This window comes from Bombus pyrosoma, linkage group LG13 (genome assembly GCF_014825855.1).
Source record: "Bombus pyrosoma isolate SC7728 linkage group LG13, ASM1482585v1, whole genome shotgun sequence".
In the NCBI taxonomy this organism is placed as follows: Eukaryota; Metazoa; Arthropoda; class Insecta; order Hymenoptera; family Apidae; genus Bombus; species Bombus pyrosoma.
This window is the reverse complement of record NC_057782.1, coordinates 10,575,016-10,596,585: the sequence shown is the minus strand read 5'-3', so window position 1 is coordinate 10,596,585 and position 21,570 is coordinate 10,575,016. Positions and strand designations below refer to the sequence as shown.

The window sequence follows — 21,570 nt, the reverse complement described above, 5'->3', positions numbered from 1 at the left end:
AAGTGAACACCTGATCCTTCGCAGCGTACCACGTCGACTAGATCGTGAAAATTTTAGTTCGTTCGATCGAACGGATTATAAAGCTTCTAAGAATCTTCATTGATCGTCATTTATAAATGGAATTTTCCATCGAAACGCAATAACCGTTTCTTTCGAAGACTAATATCGATAAATTTTCATATTTTTCTTATTCTTAATATAGCGAATTTTGGTATATTCCTACGAGAAACAAAATAAAAGGAAATAGGAACGGCGAAAGGTGTAAGTAATACGGACAGAATAATCTCTGTTAAAGTAAAGTTGGGAGAAATTTAGAAGATTTTGGAAAACAGATTGCCACGGGACAGGACAATTTATTTATTCATTTATTTTGTCTTTATTAAACACACGTTTTATCACGAGAGAACATGTTTATTCGAATAATTCACTATAATCCAGTTCAAGCTACATGATAGTTGCTAGTTTGTAACATATTGTTTATTAGATTATCCTTGATTAGCACTGACAATTCACCGGGATTTAATATACAGGTCTCTACTAGTATCTACGTGTCTTTCGTCGTTATGTCGTTATACCACGCCTTCGTAATCCAAAAGAAACGAACGTTGATCGTACTGTTGAACGCAATCGAAACGATTCTTAACTAATCACGAGCACGAATCGTAGAGACGATTAAAATGAACATAGCATCTGTGACTGTTTAGGGGACTGTCGTCTCTTATATCGTTATTTCCCGTGCATATATACACACACCATTGGCTCGTATCTCTACGATGGATAGCACTCGTACAGCGATTTCACTCCCTTGACTTTCCTAAAATTATATCATTACGTCGATGGAAATTATCTTAAGGCATGTACGAATAGCCGTCGACTCGTGGTTAACGTGTCCATCTTTTAAAATCATAACGTGATTTTAGAGGATGCTCGTCTCACCCTTAATTTGATCAGGAATAACAGGAGACCTTCGACTTTCCTTTTAACACTCGAATCACCAAAGTGACGAAAACGGCCAACTTATAATTTTTATCCATTTTATTTTATCACAAAAACAGATTGAAATTGTTTTACACTCTTCAAATACTTGGTTATTCAATCTATTACTTGATCCAATATCGTTATCCCTTTCTATAATGCAAAGAATTCCGTAATTAGAGCAAAGATTAAAGATTTCATCTTTCTTCTTGGATAATAAAGGGATTGGGAAAACGGCTGAAACTTTCACAGTTTGCTTTACCTGAAAAATTAATTCTCTCTAACGAACAGATTCAAAGTGTTCCGGACACTTTGTTATTTAAGGTGACGGACATCCCCGTATCTGTGCATTCGATTATCCTCGAATATATCGAGGAACGAGGCGGAGCTAGTTTCTTCTCGGCTTTCTTTTTTTTCTCTTTTCGTTTCTTGTTAAGTGATAGAAACATTATCTGAGGCGCGTGCTTGTGTCGCGCGAGTAAAGCGGATATCCGTGTTACTCGGATAATACGGATATCCGTATTATTTGAATAATGCGATAGAGTAATCATATAATTCAAGAAAATTGTCATAGATTCGATTTAAGGGTGATAATAGAAATTATCCTATCACGGAATACAAATTAATTCGTGTTTCCTCCTCTTAGAGTCAAGAGAAGCATAATTTTTAAAATATAGCATACTAAGAACGGAAAATAAAATCGCCGGATTGACCGATAATCAACTATTCGATTAAGTTTATAAGCAATGATATCTCATTTCATGAAATCGTGAATTCTAATTGGCCGATTAAAAATCCCACCGAAATGTTACGTCTATAACGATATTAAATATCTATTACTTACTTTGCAACTACAGAATTTCTTTGTCATCACAGTAATACGGATATCCATTTCGTTTACAAATCAAATTAGTTCAAAAATGACCGACAACGGATATTCGAACGTTCCTGCGCAGATCGAAACACTTGATTTCGCCTGTCGGACAATTAAGTATAGAGCGCATCAGGCACGTGTTGGTCCATTGCGATCGACGATCCGTTCTCATATTTGAACCAGGAAAACGACTACTTAGTCGTACAGCGTTGGTGATCAATTCATCGTTCGTAGTCTATTTATTGGCGACAGTCCACTGCAATTTGTGAATTATCTACAGATGGCCGTAAAAGTTTCGATAAAAGTAAAATTTGTCACGCGATCTTAGACTTTCGTTGATCATGCGATCTTCTTTCGTTAAGGCAAAACTGCGTTCACGCGAGACAAGGGACGAAAAATTATGTTTGAAAGAATATATAAATCGTCTAATGATTGTGTCGTCTAACCGCGTGTATCCTAGTTTGATTTTTCGTTATCGTGGACGTAAATTTTAATTAGTTACATTAGAATTATATCTTTTAATCTTTTCTATAACTAAACGAGAAACGAGGTAAAAGAAGTTTCGAAAGCTTCGGCTTTCATTGTACTTTCGTTTAATCTACTTTCGGCAAATTTCGCTTCAAACAGATCATTCAGTTCTTTAAAGTCGTTTGATTATCAGCTTGTTTTCATCTTTTGATCGAACACCAAGTAACTTTCTGAAGGAACGACGTTTAGATCGAAACGAATAAATTTCCCGTTAAACAAATAGATCCGCAATCCGACGCAAGAAATCATCAGTTTTCAAACCTCGAGGCCTTTTCTTGAGAAATTCTCTAACCGTTCCCCTAATATCGTCATTCTTAAACGAAACCGAAGCGAAACCGTAAGAGAATAGGAGAAACATGAACCAACGTCTTGAAACAAATACGTGCCATGCCCAGTGTCAAGGGGCGACGAGCCCGTCAGGCGAGCGCTGCACGCGATCCTAGGGATCCTCTTTCGTGGTCGGCTGTATCTGGTGCACCATGCTCGGTAGATGATGATGATGGTGTTCAGGCCTCCTGGACAGCCCCAACAACGGCGGCAGCAACGGCAGGGGCAACGGCAACGGCAAACCCCCAGGAAAACCGGCCAGCCCACCGAGAAGCGCGGAAGCGGTCGAGTGCTCCTGAGCTTTTCTTCTTAACTCGGCCAGGCTGCTGTTCCTGTGGAGATCCCCGGTTCCAGGCTTGCAGCAGCCACACAGGGAACCTGGCCATCCGGCCGGAGACCAGGACAACATGTCCTGCAAGCTTCCAGGTCGATGATCGCTCGAGGTCCAGAGCGACGGAGTCGTCGAGGTTAGCGATGTTGGCGCGCTACTGACCACCTTGTTACCGAAGAGTGGCGGAGAAAATTGCGCTGCCAAGTGCGGAGAGAAGAACAGAGACGTGGGTGGTTCGACTGGCCTGAAACCCGCCGCCAACCCTGGGCCGCTAGAATTTTAATTGGGGGACAATGTCGATTAATCGTTATCGGTCTATCGAGGGAATAAGAAAACTTTGTCGAACGAGTGACGATTGTTTAGGACAAAACGGAGAATGGAGAGTTCTTGGTATAGGCAGAGAGTGTTCGTAGCGTGGAAGAAGAATTTGGATCGAGCGATCGAGGCGAAATTTTTATCGGGAATATCGTTATCGAAAAATGGAATTTTTTGATGTATAAAATTTTGTCGAACGAGTGAAGATAGCAACAGAGAATGATTAGAAAAACGAGATACGACTTCAAAGTTGTGGAAGTTAGGGGGAGGGGTGAGAGAAGCAAGGGTGGAAGAGGAAAGCAGAAGGGCTCACGAAAGCGCTAACCCGATTAGCACGCGCGATATTCCGCATCCTCCAACAGCCGGCGGAGGCTGCTTCGAGGCGCTGATGATTATCTCAAATATTAATCGCAAATATTGTTTAATTAATGTAACGTGCCTGAGGTGAAGCTCGAGACGGAACGCAAGAGTGACGGAAACACGGATACGATGAGTCTTCAAGGCGGAACGAGAGAGATGTTTAATTAGGCGAACGGAGACGAAGCGAAAATGGTAAACAGAGAGATACGATGATGGGTAAACGTGTACAAATAGACGGCGGAATCTGTAGAAAAAAAGGGAAAGTTAAGGAGAGTTAAAGTCGAGGTAGAGGGTTGTGGAAGGAGGATAAATAATTTTGCGAAGATAAATAACGAAGAAAAAAGCATTTGAGGCTAATGAATAATAAATAATGGAAAATAATATAAAAATTTAGATATATGCTAAAAAGCATTAAATTGCATTGAATTTCATTTATTTCTATTATCTTTACGGGTTGAAAGATGAAATTTTATTAAAAGTTAACTAGATAAAATATTATCGGTATGATATCGATAGCACTCGTAGCACAAATATCGAAATTTCTGCTTTTCCACAAAAATTTGAATTGCGCCCATGAAAGCGTTAAGGTAGAATTTTCTGTAAGCGTCAGACGTCGTATCTGTCTATTCTACTTGGAAAGTGGACAGGCAAAGGACAGAATAAAGGATAAACGATGATACACAGGATCATCGTTCAAAAATTGAAGCGAAACTGAGAGTCTGTGCGCTAGGGCTAGTAGTGGAAGATGGTTTGGTTGGTGGAAGATGATAGGAGTAGGAAACCGCAACGGGGTAGTAGCGGAGGGTGGCGAAGGAGGCGAAAGCGACCGTAGAGGCGCAGAGAGGAAAGCTTGAACCGCGGTAAGCGCGATAATTGGCGGCAATTAGCTGCGTAGCCTAGCGTGCACTTACGTTACTTACGCTCGCTCGCTTGCCTTCCTTGCGTACACGCACTTTGTTTCTTAGTCTCTACGCATCTAATCCGGATATCTACATGGTCTGTGCATACTCGCGCCGCTTCTACGATTTACTCTGCGTGCGTATTCTGAGCGCGAGATCCTCTTACGGGAGAAAGAGACAACAACCGGGTATTAACCGGTTACAAATAAAAATGGTACGTCCAAGAGACGAACAATTCGAGCAGCGAATCAACTAGATCGATAGCTTGACAATCATCAAACTCGTTACAACTGTCATCTTCGACGTTAACATTCAGAATCTTTCTTTACAATATGTTTCCACCAAGTATCAACGCCGGATATCAGAATGCATCGAATAGACCAGGATCGATACAGGTGCCGGAGTGGGAACAAATTTCACTCAAGATTTTGTTCTCCGCAAGTAATTTAAATCCCACGTTCCTAAGAGCGTTATTGTAAAACAAGAGAGACGCGGGCTGAAAGAAGGACTAGAGAGAGAGAGAGATAGCCTCTGTCGAACGAGTCACCCTTCCGTGCCGGATCCGCCCCTATTCCGCGAGAATCGACTGCACATGGAACAGTCTCTCGGTGTTCTTGGGCTGGTTGGGTAGGTAAGGAAGAACGCAGTAAAGCGTACACCCCTGCAGTCGAGAAGCTGCCGAGCCGCTGAATAAATGATGAGGATATATTTACGGCGAGCGGTTTTAAATAAATTACAACTGCGGAGACGGCGAAGGAGTATCTTCCTACCGTTTCAACCCTCCCCCTCTGAATCCCCTTGCTGTTTCCATCCGCGGTCTGTTCCACCATCTTGACTCGAGTCATCCCGCTACCAGTGTATTCCGTGTGTCTACGTTTCGGGTATTGTTCTTACCATTCCCGTCGATGCGAGAGGGGAGCTTTGTCTGGGATTATAAAGAGCCACCGTCGAATACTTACCGTCGTCGGAAAGAAATCGGCGAATCGTGTTTCTTTCGCTCGAGCTTTCAGCCCTATATACACGTATATAGGTGGCTGTGCGCATGCAACATCCGCAGGAATTGGTTATGGTTTCTTGGATTTATTTTCTTGGCTTTCCCGTTTTACAACGACCGTGTAAATGCTGATATTTGCATATCTGTCTTGCGCAAGAAGTAGTAATCCTTTGGCGAAGAACGTGAAAATGGATTTCTCGCTTTCGAAACATTATCGCTTGGATTTCTTAATCCAGTACACTATTGTATCGAAAGTATTCTTAATTCGGAAATTTTATTCAAGGGAGAGCTTCGTCGAAAATGAATGAGACGGATATATGAATATTGATATTAACGGCAAACATTTAATATATTAGTAATATTAATCACAAACGCTATTATTGATACTGGCATTAATGCCATTGCTATAATGGCTTATCCTCTGTTTTCCAATAACATGATTTCCTCGAAATAGTATCGTTGCAATATTAATTCGATCAAAGGATCATTAATTCAACGATGATAATACAAAGAAATATCTACGTTAATGCACGCTGTGAAACACGCAACGTATCACGAAATGCCTATGTTTATGACATTGTTATTTTTAGAACGGTGTAGAAGAATATTTTAAACCCGTGGGGTTTTTCGTTTGCTTCGTTGTTACATAATTCATAAATATAACATCTCTTTTGTCAGTAGAATGGTGGAACACAGTTGAAAATCCATTTTCATATTCCGGCTTGGTGTACGTGAATTTTTTTCGTTGAATATGTGTCGGGTAAGAAGTAGGTTTAAATTTCATTCTTCTACGGGAATTCCTTTGGAATCCCTCTATTCTCGACAGAACGACCCATTTCTCCCCATTATCTACTTTCTTCAAAATTTTCCTTATTTCCAATTGCTCTTATTTTTCTCCTAACAACGCTCCTAAAGAACGTAACGGTATTAAACCCAATCCTTTACTCGCGCTCGTCGCTGTCGATTCTCTATAAATATTCTCTATAAATCTCAACCTGATTCCCAGTCGACAACCCTGTGCGATCTTTGTCTACTATGTTTTAACCTCAACCAAGTCACCTACCATGCCGAAGAATCGTAAAACAGCGTTGCAGAGAACGGTCAGCTCCTAAATCGCGCGTATGCAACTCGTTCGGTCGTACGCGTTTGCGCGCTCGTCTCGGGGTCCCGCAGCGATTTAACGAGGCGACAATTATCGCGATTATACGAATGGCAGCGAGCATACTGGGACGAAAACGTGGCGCAGCATGAGGGTTGGGGGGCTGAAAGGGGGTCGGGTAGGAAGCGACGAGGAGTGGTTTAATGGCGCGTATCAAGCATCCGGTCGACGTGTTTAGCGGTGCTTGCAGCGTGGAACCACGACTGAGTTTCAGACGAGGAGAAAACGGGGCGGGGGTGTGCGGGGGCGGATGAAGAAAGAAGATATTTCCTAAAGACGTAAATACAAACGAAGCTAAAAGCTCACCTCTCGCCGGGTGGGCCGAGACCCCCCATGGTGCTAGGTGGTGGCGGTGGCGCCCTTATGGGGGTTGGCGGTGGCGTCGAGACGCCACCCAAGGACGGCTGACTCTGCTGAGGCCGCGGACTGACCGACGCGGATGTCGTGCTGGGGCTCCTCGATCCGCCAGCTCCATCTGGGCCGGCGTCCTCCGCGTCAGGGGCGCTGCTGCTTGTTGTTCCTTTTTAAGCAGAAAATACCAATTCTGAACGATGCTAGTTTCGCTTCTTAAACGCTAGAAGAAACTCGTCGAAACGACAGATCTCGAATTTTTTATTTCTGCAATTACTAAGATTATCTCTCTCCGAAAGAAGAACGTGAAATTTATTACATCGATATTAATAGTAATACGTTTCAAGTTCCCGTGGTTTTATTCACGATCGTACCTTCAGGGTCGTGTCCTGTGGGACTTGGACCTGCCGACGAAGACGTTGGCGGTGCCAGGCCTGTCGTTTCCAATGCACCACCTCCCCCGCTACCTTCCCTTTTTCTCTGTTCCTCCTTCAAACGTTCGCTTTTCCTCCACTTTGCTCTACGATTTTGAAACCATACCTGGAATAATTTCCAATATTTTTTGATTAGACGATGATTAAACAAACGAGCGAAGGTGTTTTAACGGATACTATCGCAGATTTCCCGTCGAGAATCCAGGAACTTTTCGTAATGACTTTAACCCACAAATATTCGACATCGAGATTGAACGATCGATCAAAAAAAAAAAAAAAAAAAAGAAAAAGAAGAAGAAGAAGACATTTCGGCTAATTTACACCTCGGCAATTGATTACGACGAAGGCGTAAATAGAGTAAAAGGTGTGCGATACAGGGTAAAAGAAAAATAAAGAAAGAACGATAAAAAGCAAACGAGAGTACGATGAGGAACGGCGCTGAAGGCGGCACTTAAGCTGCTTTATAGGGCTACACCTGGTGTGCGGATATGGAAGGATAATTGCATGTAGGGGGATGGCATTCGCGGCTGGACCAGAGGGGGTGTTGGGCCTCTTGCCCGCGTGCATGTTCAACGAGCCGACAGCAACCACAGCGGCCGAGTGTTTTTTAAAAAGCTCGAGTTCCGCTAACGAGCCTAACTTGACATAATACCAACTGAAATAGACTTTATTATACCCGGCGGTCCTCTGCCGCCTCGTGCTCTCGTTCGCTCCGTGTGTCGTTGCTTTCCGATTGCACCCTAACACCAACTTCTTCCAGAACGAGTTCCTACTTTGAACTTTCTGAAGCTCCTACGGTTGCGACAACGTGCAAGCTTAAGGTACCGAGCGCACACTGTTAATAGGCTTTACACATTGCGAAACAGACATTACAGTTACGATGATCGAAACGTTACTTTTTGAAAACGTTTAGGATCAGAGAACGATCGTATATTGATCTGTATCGTTTGATTAGTCGGTTCGCCTTCTTAGACATTCCAGGATCGATGAAATATCATCGCAAATTACTGAAAAAAAAACCCCATCCGTTATTTCGCACGAAAATCTTCCACGAGAGTTAAGCGGATCGAAGAAAGTTTCGAAGAATCACGGCGCAAAAGTAACGAGAACTCATTAACGGATTGGAATCGATAATAAAATAAAGTTCCGGGAAGTCAATTATATTGGCGCAAACGTAATTCTTCCTCCGACTTGCTTCTAAAAGACAAAACGCGTTATTAGAGATCGGTCGAGTACCGGGGAATGATTATCTTTTGTCCTGGAGCGAAAGTTTCACGGCGAGAGGAAGCTTGGAAAATGGTTTAATAAAATAAATACGATGAGCCAGCTTCGCGTTGCCTTCGAATTCGTACACGGGAAACGAGGACGGTGGATACCGGCTGACGGGGAAAGATATAATAATATCCTCAGGGTTGCGGGGGCGAGTAATAGCTGGGAACAAAGCCGCGGTTCCGTCGGGACTGCCAATCTCTCTTTCTTTGTCTTTCTACCGGATCGTTCCCGTTTTCTTTCCCTCTTCTCTCGCTTCGCGCATGTCCTCTTTTTTTCAATACGGATTTAATCCGAAAGACGTCGGTAATGGCGTCGACTCGTTTCCCTCCATGAAATAAACGCATTTAATCTTTCAACGATTCTTACAGAAAAGCGTGATAGATCGATGGATCGACGAAACCTGCTTTAACGGTGTTTGATCGTTTCCATGATATCTTACAAAGCTGAAGTAAACTGGTCACTGTTCTTCGTAATGCATGTAAAAAGGTTACGTTTAAATCGTCATTTAATTTGGAAAAATTGAACGAAATAATCGTCTGTTTGGCAAATCAATTACGCACGATCTTGGTGAATGTATGCGAAATTCACGTGCCAAAGCCTCTTACTTCTCTATTATGTTTTCATTAAAAAAACGAAAGGTACATTTTTGCTTGCAAATTTATAAGCGCATTAGCACGGTATATAATCCAATGGTAAAAGGCATCGCTGTTCTTCACTCCCCGTGTATTTCATACGTTCCTTCTCCCGTTATCCCTTTGTTCTTCTTTATTTTTTAATCGCACCCCTCCCCCTTTTTTATTGCTTTTAATCCAAACACGTCAGCAGTAGCATTGTTCCGCTCTGACCAAAGTCAAATGCGCTTAATCTTTTTGCCACTTGCTTTGCAAATCTGCTTTTAATTATTCTTTACATTTGGCCCCTTCCTTTTTCTCAAACAGGATAACGGTGTATTAAAACTGTTGAAATGCGTAATCTTGTAGCGTTATCACTTTTATGAAATAATAATGATAAATAAATCTTTCCGGATATTTTTTGACGTTCTATTGGAATTTTCTATATCTGAATTTTTCTACGGTATCGTCCAACTGTTCTCCAAGGAAGCGTTCGATTTAACCGGACGACTCGATCATCTAACTTCCATTGCATACAGATCGAATTACATAGCTATAAGACGATCGTCGTTCTTCCCATTTTCCACGAGTGTAAAATTCATCGTGGACGAGCGACGTACACAGTCGCGCATAGTTAGGTGTGTCGGCTCGCGTCTCGTAGCGCCGTAATTCGCGTTGCACGCTTTGAAATTCAACCGGGCCAAAGAGCACGCGACTATGTAACGTTGACAGTGGTGGCCTCTCGTTCGTAGCGCATGCTCGGTTTTCTTTCCCTGGAGCGGCGGTGTGCGTGTAGCATAATTGTTGCGCACGATACACGGGGCGACGAACAAACGTCAGAGGTTGGTAACTACCTCGGACGATCCACTGACGATGGTTCAGCCACCCCCGCGCTCGTTCTACCCCGCACGGGGTTCTAATTGGAGTAGGAGAAGAGGACCGGCGTTGCATAAACGCGCCTATTTGTCCATTATTTCAGATTCCCTTTGTCTTCCCTAATGAAACAATGAGTCTGCGCCGTAATTGCGTCATAGCCGTCCTGTCCCTACCTTCCTGCCATTGTGTACACCACTGCCTACCATGGCCTTCTCGTCTTATAATCCGAACAATGCAGCGGGATAATACCGTGCCCCTCTGCTGGACACACCACGCTGAAGGATTCTTTTACTAGACTCTCTGCTATCTATCTCTCTCTCTCTCTCTCTCCCCATTCTTTTTCTTTTTCTAGCTTTCTTATTAGTCACTCATTCTCCCTGAACGACGTAGGATCGTTGTAGATTTGCATTTGCGGTTATCGTTGATCTTTGGAATCGGAAGTGATTCGATATGTCGGGTCCAGCGGTACCATTATCGAGGAACCTTTCTATTTCAACAAATCGTCTTAATTACGAAGAAAAATGTTTGTCGTTCAACCGTGTTTAACGCAAACTGAAAATCTGGACCTTTCTGGTTGTATCATTTTGATATAGATTCGTTCGTAAGCCTTGCTAATAATTACTATTCAGAGCGCAATATCGGGACGAGATATGAAAATGCGCAGTCTCTTGGGATTATTTCTTCTTCGTACGGTATCAATCCGGTGAATTGCGATTCTGCTGCTCTTATTTATTAATTCTTCATCAGATTACGTTCGACGTTAAAATCCCATCATCTTTGCTTCTCGTTACTTCGTTTAATCTTTATCGCTCGATGTTTCGCTCCCCCGAAATCCTGTTTATATTAAAAACCACTATTCCAAGAGTATAATAATTGCATCGATTAACCATGTATCTCGTACAAAGCCTTATCGGCCTAGTAAAAATTAAATCGAACGCATTTCTGAATGCAGCCGAATAGGAGATAGAAGATTTTAACGTCAAATTGGATAATATATTGATCGATATTGATTGCGAGATTTGTTTCATGAATCGAAACATTATAAACTTTTGAGTGGCTATGAAGGAAAAGATCCTTGACAGAATTATGAGGATGTTAATACGTAAAAAGGAGGGGGGGGGGGGTGAATTAAAAATCTGACATCACCGATCGGATATCCTGCAGATGTTCCAACAGGATTTCAGCAGGGAATCGCTATTACTGCCGGGATTCTGTGTAGCGCGAATTACGCCGGTGCGAGTAAATATGGGCAGGAGGACGTAGCCAAGAGTACAAAGTAATCCCGGAGATTACCGGCTTACTCTGTCAGAAGATTACGTCAGGTCGAGGGTGTCAGCACCTCCCATGGGAGATGGGTGTACCCTAAAACTACCCTACATCTTGCGCCCTTTCTCTTACACTGTGTGATCCACCGTCGCGCATCGAAACAATCGATCACATTGTGTCTCGCTTGACCGTCTGCTTTAGAATCTCCGACAGGGAATGCGTGAAATATATCGTGGTTTACCGTGAACAGATTTGCGGTAGATTTCTGCTTTCTCACATCTTTCTATACTTTTGCAAGATACATAATCCTTGTTCGTGATTCCAAATTTGACGTAGCATCGTTTCATATTATTTGCTGGTGTAAATTGCTTGAGTATTTACTTTATCCGATTGCGCTTTATGCACTTTCCCTTTTCTCAGAAATCGGCAAATATATTCAAAATTATTATAGGAAGATTAAATTTGTCGTATGAAACGGGTGAAATTGAACGCATTTATTAAAGTGCATTCGCATTAGCATATGATTGTATATTTTGATAAATTAAAGGTCAATCGATTACAAATCCGCTCATCAAGCGACATTTCCGCCTTATTTTATTTCGCTCGTCGCTGTTCCATTTATCCATTTGACACCGTTTGAAATTGATTTCTTGGACTAAAAGCGAAAAAAAACGTGCCACTCAAAATCATTAGAGACTCGCGTGCCCGAAATATATACCAAATGCTTTTAACAAAACGAGATACGAACATTTCAATTTACTCGGTATACGGGGTTAGTTTCCAAAATTTTCCAATTTGAATATTATATTTTTCAGATTCTCCTTTTCATCGTATTTCCTCTATTTTTCTAACCGAAAATTATTCGTACGCTACACTACTTACACACCGTATCTGTTTCTTCTTTAACGCATCCACTAAACTTGTCCAAATCTGTTTGTCACGAGAGTCACAACTTTCGCTTCGTATTCATTCGTTTCATCGTACTAACCTGAACCCTGGCCTCGGTGAGGTTAATCTTCATCGCCAGATCCTCTCTCGTGAAGACATCCGGATAATGTGTCTGCGCAAACGCTGACTCCAGTTCCTCTAGTTGTTGAAGAGTGAACGTGGTTCTGTTCCTCCTTTGCTTTCGTCTCACGAAAGAATCCTCGCCGACTCCGTGCAAGGCCGGATGATACGCGGAGTAACTAGTGTCTGTAATGTACGATCAGAATATCGCGATTAGACTATCTTCTTCTTAACCTTCCTTTTACGAATTTATATGTAACGTGTATATATATATATATGTAGGGGAGTTCTACTACAGTTACATAAAACAGTCGTAAAACATTTTAACAAACCCTCCATAAAAAAAAGCCCTCACCCTCGATCCAACGTTCCATCCGATCTGGCGTATACCGCAGGTTTGACAAAAATTCAAAAGCACCCTATCGCCTGGTGCATGATTTAACGCGCGATGGCTCGTTCGCGGGCCAATTACGAGGAACACACAGTTCGTTCGTTGCAAATCGGAAAAACGGGGGCTGGCCAAAGCACGCGCAGACAAAAGGACGAAGGGGGATGAAGGGAAACGATGGCGTTCAACGCTGCGCGTACGACCTGACAAATGGAACAGAGAAATGGGCACAGCGAAGCTACAGGGAGAAAGAGAGATGGCCCAATGGGGGCAAACGTTACGAAAGCCAGAGAACCGCTTATCAATGATGCAGGGCAATCAGCGCAATTAATTACCGCGGCGCTAAGCCGGAGCTTAGCGAAAAACACAAATTAATTTCCTAAGCTCATAAAAATTCATGCGGCTCGCTCGGCTGCCGAACACGACCAACCTACCCTCGCGAGTATCGACTGTTGTTCGCCCTAACGATACACGCATGTGCATTCACCTGCAAGATCGCGTTCAATTTTCGATTTTCATCGTGATTATGCTTTTGCTTTTACGGTTCGGATATGATGGGTCGTTTTATCGGGTCCGTCAGGGATCCTTTGGAATGGCTTGGTATAGGAGTTTTTGCAGGATAGGAGTATGTTGTTTTTCTTCGCTGGTTCGTTATCAGCTGTTTTTCTTCTGTTCTTTCTTCTGTTTTCTTTCTGTTTCTCTTTCTTCTGAGGACACGTTAATACGTCGTTTTCTACTTATCGTCGGAATTGTATCTCGTGCCAAGTGATAAATTCTTTTTTCCTCGTGGTGATACGTTCCAAACGCATACTACCAGAGTACAAAGCATAGTGTACCGGAGAAATAAAGAAAAGAAATAGACAGCAAGATTTGTAGTAAAGTTTCCTAACAACGATCTGACATATGCTTTCACCGCTACGACGATTCGATAATTCCGCGCTTCAAGCAAGCTTTAACACATAGGTATGCGTACACCTCGTTCTAAAATTTCACATAGATTTCACGCTAATTGACGCCGAACATTCCTAATTGGATTTCCTCGAGGCGCTCGGTGACGTTCACTTCCGTGAGCGTTTTTCTCGTGGTTAAATTTAAAACCATGTCCGGCTCGTAGGGAACGCGAGAATTCAGGAATTCGATTGCGTCCGCACGTCTGTTCTGTTTGCAACAAGTCATCCATACCGGAAACCAACTTTCATAACTACCATGGAACAATTATACCGTTGAGCAAACTCGTACCGTGTCATTGGCAATAGTCTGCCGCCCCTGCAAAATTAATGTGTTCGTTCACGAGGATTTTCGCGTGCAGTATGTATGACTTTGCAATTGAATTTCCCGCGATCGATGTCCTGTCCTCGCGTTTAATAACAGCCTTCTCGTCGCGGGAAATTGTCCAACCCCCAACCCCTTCCTGCTTCCATCAAATACGTTCCCTCTAATCGTCGCGACTCGTTTATTAAACGATAGCGTCAATTTCGTCGTGTATTATTTACGCGCAAACATCTTGGTTTTAACGCAGTTGATAATCGACAACAATGATGGGACAACGCTCGGCGAACGATATGAGCCAGCGTGAAATTCAAAGATCGAAGAAGGGACGTTTCGTACGCAAGCGTCGATGTTGAGACGATTCGAGAGACATCGTGAATAGAAGAGAGGTAAGAAAGCAAGAATCGAAGCTCGTCGGTTGGCTAAATAAATTTATCGGTGGCCGAAACTGAAATCCACTCAAGATCTTAGATTAGACCCGTGAGCGGGGACGAAGTTCGGATCCAGACAACTCGCACAACTCATCGAGACTCCTGGCTTGATCCAATTTATTAACGTACCCGACAACCGTGCGCGCAAGGAAGGTCCCGCTGACTTTTGTACACGTTTCCTTTTCCAGCGACACACGTCGCCACGAGAAGGGTCATAGTTTTGTCTGGCCGCCGAGGGAAAAACAATAGAGGGATTAATTTCTTCTTGCCAGCAAGCAGACGCGGAAAGCTCGCACGTGTCCCGCCGACACGCTACGTGCGCCTTTAAAACACTTTGTCCTCCTCACTCAGGACCGTCCTTGATTTGCTTCCGCTCGAAATGCGTGTCTGGATTAACCCTTTCGGTAGCGATGGGTAGCAGGTACCGAACTCTAAGTGTCGGGAATCGTGTTTTTGTCGTTTCGCTGGTTCTGTGTTTCTGGCGTGTGATTCGTTCGAAGAGTCGTTCTTGTAATTAAGAGAATGGGGTTAAATTGAAATTACCGTTATATAAGCATTTGGTTTGCATCCTTCGTATTTCATCATATTCTATTCTAATGGGAAAAATAATGAAATAGAAGGAGATGAAGAAAAGCGAAGAAAAATGATAAAAACGATTATCACGTTTACCTCTGGCTGAAATTCGTTGCAGAACGAGCGGAGTGGATGGGTTGGAAGGTTTGGTGGAAAAACTAGATACAGAACGAAATCTAATGACACCCCGACCGTTACTAATGACGGTAACGAGCTAGTTAGATGTTAGAGCGAATGTCGGTGGGTTCGGACCCTGCGCCGAGTGAACCCACTTACCGACTTATCACGTAGTTACCTAATCTGTTTATCCCAACGGGGGGTGATGAGGGGGGCAGCGACCAGGCGAGTTGGAAGGGTGCACGGACGTCCCTGAGGACACTCTACCCCTGCGCCCCTTCTACCATCCAGCAGGCATCGTTTAGGTTTAGACACACACGTGCTGTCGAAATTACGTGTTTTAGGTTGTACAAGATGCGCGGACGATAGTGATTTTTAGCAGCAGCGTGGTGGATTAGTGGACATTTTCAAATGGAAAAGCTGAAAGGGATGTTTGGAATATTTTTCAATTCGATCGTTCAGCTAGCAAGCGGAGCGTGAAATGTTTCGGGCCTCTAGTCCCAGAGTCCTTCGTATTTGTTATCAACGAAGACGAGATTTTTGTTCTAAATTCAATCACAAATCGAGTCGTATTTTTAGAGTAAAAACCGCGTGACGGAAATTTTTCAATAAGAAAATTCTAAGAAACGATTGTAAGATTTCGGCTTGGATTGAATTCGTCCTACCTGGAAATAAAATTTCTACAATTTTCGCGATCATCAACAGGCAAAAGAATAAAGTTTCGGCAACGCTTTAAGAAATTGTTCGTGTTTTTCGTCGCGTTCTAATCAACGGTAAACGCGCGTACGAATTTCACTTAATTTTAAGTGGAGCTACGGGGAGCGCCTGCGATAAAGGGAATGATAAATGCGCATTAAAAACATAATTTCACTTTGCGCCAGGGAAATCAATATTTTATTTAAACTATATTTCGGGCCTAGATGGAAGGGCACTTATACACGTCCCTGAGGATACCGTATCTCTCTCCCCTCTTCACCTACGGCCCCCATTCGATTATCTACCTACCACATGTATCTCATTGAGGTTTATAATATGCAATAAAGTGAGCATACACATCGTGGCTCGATGAACCATGTTCGGACAGATGAAAAAAGAAAAAAAAAAGAAAGGAAGAAGAATAAAGAATCGACTTTTCTCGTTGCTCTTTTGATTGTTTAACGAATTAAATTTGTTAAATTAGGAGAAAATATCAAATAAAATGAACATCGTAGCAATTTTATTTTCGTTCAGAGTATCGTTGAAGGTATGAAATTTATCGCGCTATGGAACGATAATTTTCATAAATAACACGATCGAATCCGCGGAATTGAAAAAATAAGAATACAAAATTTAGCTCGCACAAAGGAAAATACGATCAAATTTGATAGCGCGGGATTCAATTTTAAAACGTCATATAAAATTCATCGCGTAAAATCGCGGAGAATGGCGCTTACCGTCAAAATTCGATGGTGTTTTTCGAACGCGTAAAGAGCCAAAGAAACCCAGTGTTTCGACCCCGTGACATTCCGTGACAAGATGATATATATCTACAAACGGGAGTTAACGTACGCGACAGAAACGAGATTCGACTTGGAAAGCGATCGGTGAATAGGCAAACTGGCGTCGAAGTTCCGAAGAGCGACTCGGCACTGCCGTCGGGACGCGGTTTAGCCGGAAGTTGCTCCGAAGTGCAAATTAAGTTTAGCGGCCGTCCAGTTTGTAGCGTCCACTTTGCGTAACTCGGTCTAGTCGGTAATGTAACTTCATCGATGTGTTCCGCCAGAGCAAGTGCCGGTACAATCAATCTCCCTTTTCCCTCTTCCTCTCCCTTTTCCTTTCAAACGTCCATCCACCTTGCTGCACGATTTTCTTTAATTACATCGCGATCATCGCCTTTTCTTTAACTCTTTTAACGTCGCTATCGGGAATATTTTTATACGTTTGACAGACGCTACATCGGTGTTCATGGAATACCGTTTCTTCGAACGAACCTTCAAAATTAGTCCCAGAACTCGAAAATTCTTAGAACAGAGTTATCAGGATTTCTTCGTTCGCATCGCATAATAAATAATCATTAAGGATTTACATCAAATTTCTTACTAACGCTTAAACCTTTGATGGACGGTTCCATCGTCGTTTATAATTCTTGTTATGTCGAGGGCGATTTGAGAAATTGAATCGACGTTTCTCCATGACATAGCTCGCTTTAAAATCCACCCTCGCAACGGCTAGAGTGAAATCGAGGAAGAATAGCAAGGGGGAAAATAGATGAAGAAATGTAAGATTATGGGCGGAATCAAATTTTTCTTAGGGGGGTAAATCGGAACAAAACAGTACTCTGGGGGATCGAGTCGCCGCAAGGTACGAGGTATATCGATAGTATTTGCCAACATAATTTTTATGTTTTTAGAGATATTTTAGAGAATGCAGTTTATTATTTTTATATACTGTATTAAACTATAATTCTCTTAATTTTATTATATAATCGTCTCCTTCCATTGGAATCGAGTGTACTCGTTTTCAGAAAAATGCAAAATCAACTGACATTGTAAAAAATTTTCTTTCGTTTACCGGCCTGTCAATTTTCGATGAAACAGCGTAATTTGAAAAAGAAATTTTTCCATCACGATCAAACGTTTAAAGTCATCGAGAGAAAGAAACTTCTTTAAGTTTGATCTGCTATCCGAAAATCCGTGGACAAAACGCAAGAGACAAATGGAATATCTACTTACAAGGGTGAGTGGCAGCGAATGGGTACTCGAGGGTGGGTGGTAACCGTGGCGTTGGGAGACCCGGGGGGCAGTGGTAGCAGAACATGCCGCCTGGCCTGGCCACCGTCCCACCCCCCGGCCCTCCACCTCCTCCTGCCCCTGGCACCTGCGGTTGACTCGACTGCTGTTGCTGCTGCTGCTGCTGCTGTTGTTGTTGTTGCTGCTGCTGCTGCTGCTGCTGTTGCTGATGATGCGTGTGGTGGTGGTTATTGTTCGGCTGGTGAGTGTGAACTGATCCAATCTGCAATTAGAGAGAAAGAGGGGTTACTTACGTAAGTCGCGCATCATTTTTCCAGGAAAGTGAATTAGAGGTTGTTAGACAATACAGTCACTGGTATTTCTGGAAGATTTATCGGGGTGGGAGGGGAGGAATTATGTAATTGCTGGTTGCCGGTAACAATTGTTTAGTAGGAGGCCTAGTTGGAAGACAGGCTAATCGGTTTCTATGATAGGACAGAATCGAAGTGCTGATAAACAGACGTTTAGTTCGTGTTTTGGCAGAGTTTTGAGTACAACGTTAAAACGGAGTATCTTCGTTTGCAAGTTAATTGCTATTTTTCAAATTTTTAATCCTTTTTCGTACAATCCTCGTAGTCGATTGTTGCTGCGGTATATCGTAAAAGCAGTTTATCCCGAAGGGTAAACACAATTTAAACTCGGTTTTAGCAAGAAAGGAATACGCGATGCTCGTCGAGATAATTTTTCGTTAATTAGTTTGAAATAATTCGCTTATAATTTATCAAAGTACAAGCTACGCTTAATTTATATAAGACATTTCTGCGCAAACAATTACAATGGCAAACTAAGTTGAGCTTGCTCGTTAAAATGTTAATACGATTGTAGATTTTAACTATTCAATTACATGTACCCTTATTATATGCTAAGGTAATTACCGTTCATAACGTTGAAGAGAAAACGTATAACCGGACTCTATCCACTTACACGCACGAAACAATTAACCATTAAATTGGATCTAATTACGTAAGTGCACGTAGAATGATAATGACGATATTGCCAAAGCAGTTGTGCGGAGATAACGGCCATATCGTCAAAGTTCTCCTTAGGTTAAGTTTGAGTAACGAATTGGCCACTAACGCAAAAATCAATCGCATTTTCACTTCGAAGCGGTATCGATACCAATGAAGTACCAGCTTGAATTAATCAAGTACCGGCAATTATGGGCTATCCACGATCCAAGCTTGTCTACCCATGCTTTCCTCGCGTTTGGTAAATCTTTTAACCAAGCTGCGACTACGATCTTTTCGTAAGATCGTGACTACGAAGTCCCTGGCGAGACCGATCGTACGTTTCAACCGGAAGCCCCTTGACGTTTCTCGCTTGGTTACATACATACTATCACGTGCAACGTCCTCGTAACGAGCACCTCGGTAACCTGGCTACTTGCGATTTCCCCGAGCGATACTGGGATTTTCGAAAGCGGGCTGAAACGCGATTAAGAGAGAGAAGCCGACAAGGGGTTGGCGTTGGGCACGGGGGCCAAGAGGGCCATAGTGGAATCTAGAGGGGAGAAGGTTGGAGGCATATAGGCGGCCGATTACGCCGATCCCCATTAGAGGGATTGTAAACTCCCGTAAATAAATAATGCACGTATAGGCGAGGAGCGTGGAGGGCTCTTTGCCTAAGCAGCCATCGGTCGGTGGAACTTAATAAACGGCGGGGTTATCAATTTATAATGGGTCGGCGTGTCGCGCATGCGCATGCCTACAGGGCCGTAGCTCTGCTTACATAACGGCGTGCACGCGAACAGCAAGCTTTAAACTCCGTGTATTCCCTAACTCTATGCTCTTCCGCCACCTTCTCCTCTATATACACGCGATTCTACGTTGCTTGCTTCCAACCACCGGCCGTCACCAACCCACCGCCTCGCGAACCTTCCCTCTCGATCGTTCCCGCCGTTCCTCTCTCTCTCTCTCTCTCTCTCTTTTACTAGTTTCTCTCTACCTTTGTTGCTCCTTCGCCCTTTGCGGCTCCGCTACAAGGGACAAATTGAATTTTAGATCATGCCGTGCTCTTCTGGGGTCCAGGAGAAAACCGAGGCGGAGAGACAGAGAGAAGGAGCGAGGGAACGGCAACGAATAGCGGTGGTGGGGCAGCCGGGTGGTTGGATCTGGGAGCAGACGTCGAGATGATACTAATTGAAATTTGAAATTGATATTAGCGAATTATTACCCCTCTCTGTCGCGCGCGCTCGCTTCAGCTTGGCCCAACGCAATTACGGCCGCGTGTCGGGTATCAAAAGTAATTGCTGCCAAACTTAACGAAATTTAGCCAATTTTCGTTTCGGCTGCCCGACCTTCCACGACGACGGATTACTGGCTCGGGTTTCGCTTTACGTATGCACGCAGCCTCCTTTCCGAGGGATCGCAAATGGAATTTCGGGGGGTGATTTCGATGCTGCCCGTAAAACCATTTCGGTGCAGCGTCTTCGCTTTTCCCGGAAGTCGATGAAAAGTTCAAACCTCGTACGGTAACGCTTAGTCTGTATCGGGCCCTTAGAATTTTTACCCAAGTATATTGGTCGCTTCAACGCATAATGGTCAGTTTAAAATGGTCTATCAAAATTTCACCAATTTTCACTAATTCGAAGTTTCACTATATTTCTCAAATTTATATCATTAAAGAACGCAACAAGTTCCAAAGACTTTGCGGTATCCGGTGTTGGTTATTTCGGATAAAGAACAAACTATATTCACCCCCGAAAGAACGAACCCGCTAGTCCACTTTCTTTCTATATAACCCCAAGCAAACCAAAGATCAACCGAGACACCCTTTTTCACCCTCGTCTGTCCGCGCGCTCCAACATCAAACGTCGCGAGCCAGTGACACCCTTAAATGGATCAGCCGATTAGTCGCAGGTAGAAAGAATCGAATCAACCCCTCTGAATACTCGGTAACAACCCTTGGTAGCCTAGGTTGGTCGAGTTAGACGCGTAATGACGGAACATACGCATCGACAGAAGGGACGAAATGTAGCGAGGCTAATCCGCGATGGGTGCCCCAGGGTGTCCCTCGAGCTCTGGCTGCCGCAGCAGGTCCTTAGCCCTTTCGATGTACGTACACGCCAGACGTGCTCCCTCGAAAATAAACCTGCGTGCGGTCCAGGGGTGTATTTGCGGTGTTCAACCAGCGGGGGCGAAACATTATGCCAGTGTTTTATTGTGCGATCATCCGACTGCACCCTATTCTAAGAGCATAAGGGATTGCGGCTTCGAGTGGAGTGTGTTTACACATTGGCACACGCATCGGATTTGTTACACGCTCGTTACGTTGCGAGTTTTCGTAGCCAGTTAGCGGGGTTCGATGGTACGTAGCTGGCAATTCGATTCGCGTCGACGTGGTTTCTATGATTCGCTTGTAATCGGGTTCCACGGGTGAGAAAATTTGTACAACGCGGGGGATACGTTAAAGGAAATCGCGTTACACCGTGGTACTTTCAAGCAT

The 21,570-nt window shown here is 43.4% G+C and overlaps 1 protein-coding gene across 5 annotated transcripts in view; it reads right to left on the bottom strand.

Moving 5' to 3' along the window:
* Positions 1 to 390: 390 nt before the first annotated feature.
* Positions 391 to 21,570, bottom strand: part of LOC122574149 (paired mesoderm homeobox protein 2B) — a 39,559-nt gene continuing 18,379 nt past the window's right edge. For 2 of the 5 annotated variants that reach the window (XM_043741375.1, XM_043741376.1), the window contains exons 2-6: positions 18,070 to 18,349; positions 12,561 to 12,766; positions 7,488 to 7,653; positions 7,069 to 7,282; positions 391 to 3,306 (exon numbers count right to left, since the gene is read on the bottom strand). In XM_043741375.1, the coding sequence (XP_043597310.1) occupies positions 2,817 to 3,306; positions 7,069 to 7,282; positions 7,488 to 7,653; positions 12,561 to 12,766; positions 18,070 to 18,154 (1,161 nt within the window). In that variant the 5' untranslated portion in view covers positions 18,155 to 18,349 and the 3' untranslated portion in view covers positions 391 to 2,816. The remainder of the gene's footprint in view (positions 3,307 to 7,068; positions 7,283 to 7,487; positions 7,654 to 12,560; positions 12,767 to 18,069; positions 18,350 to 21,570) is intronic. The other 3 variants (XR_006318915.1, XR_006318913.1, XR_006318914.1) reach the window with 3 other exon arrangements.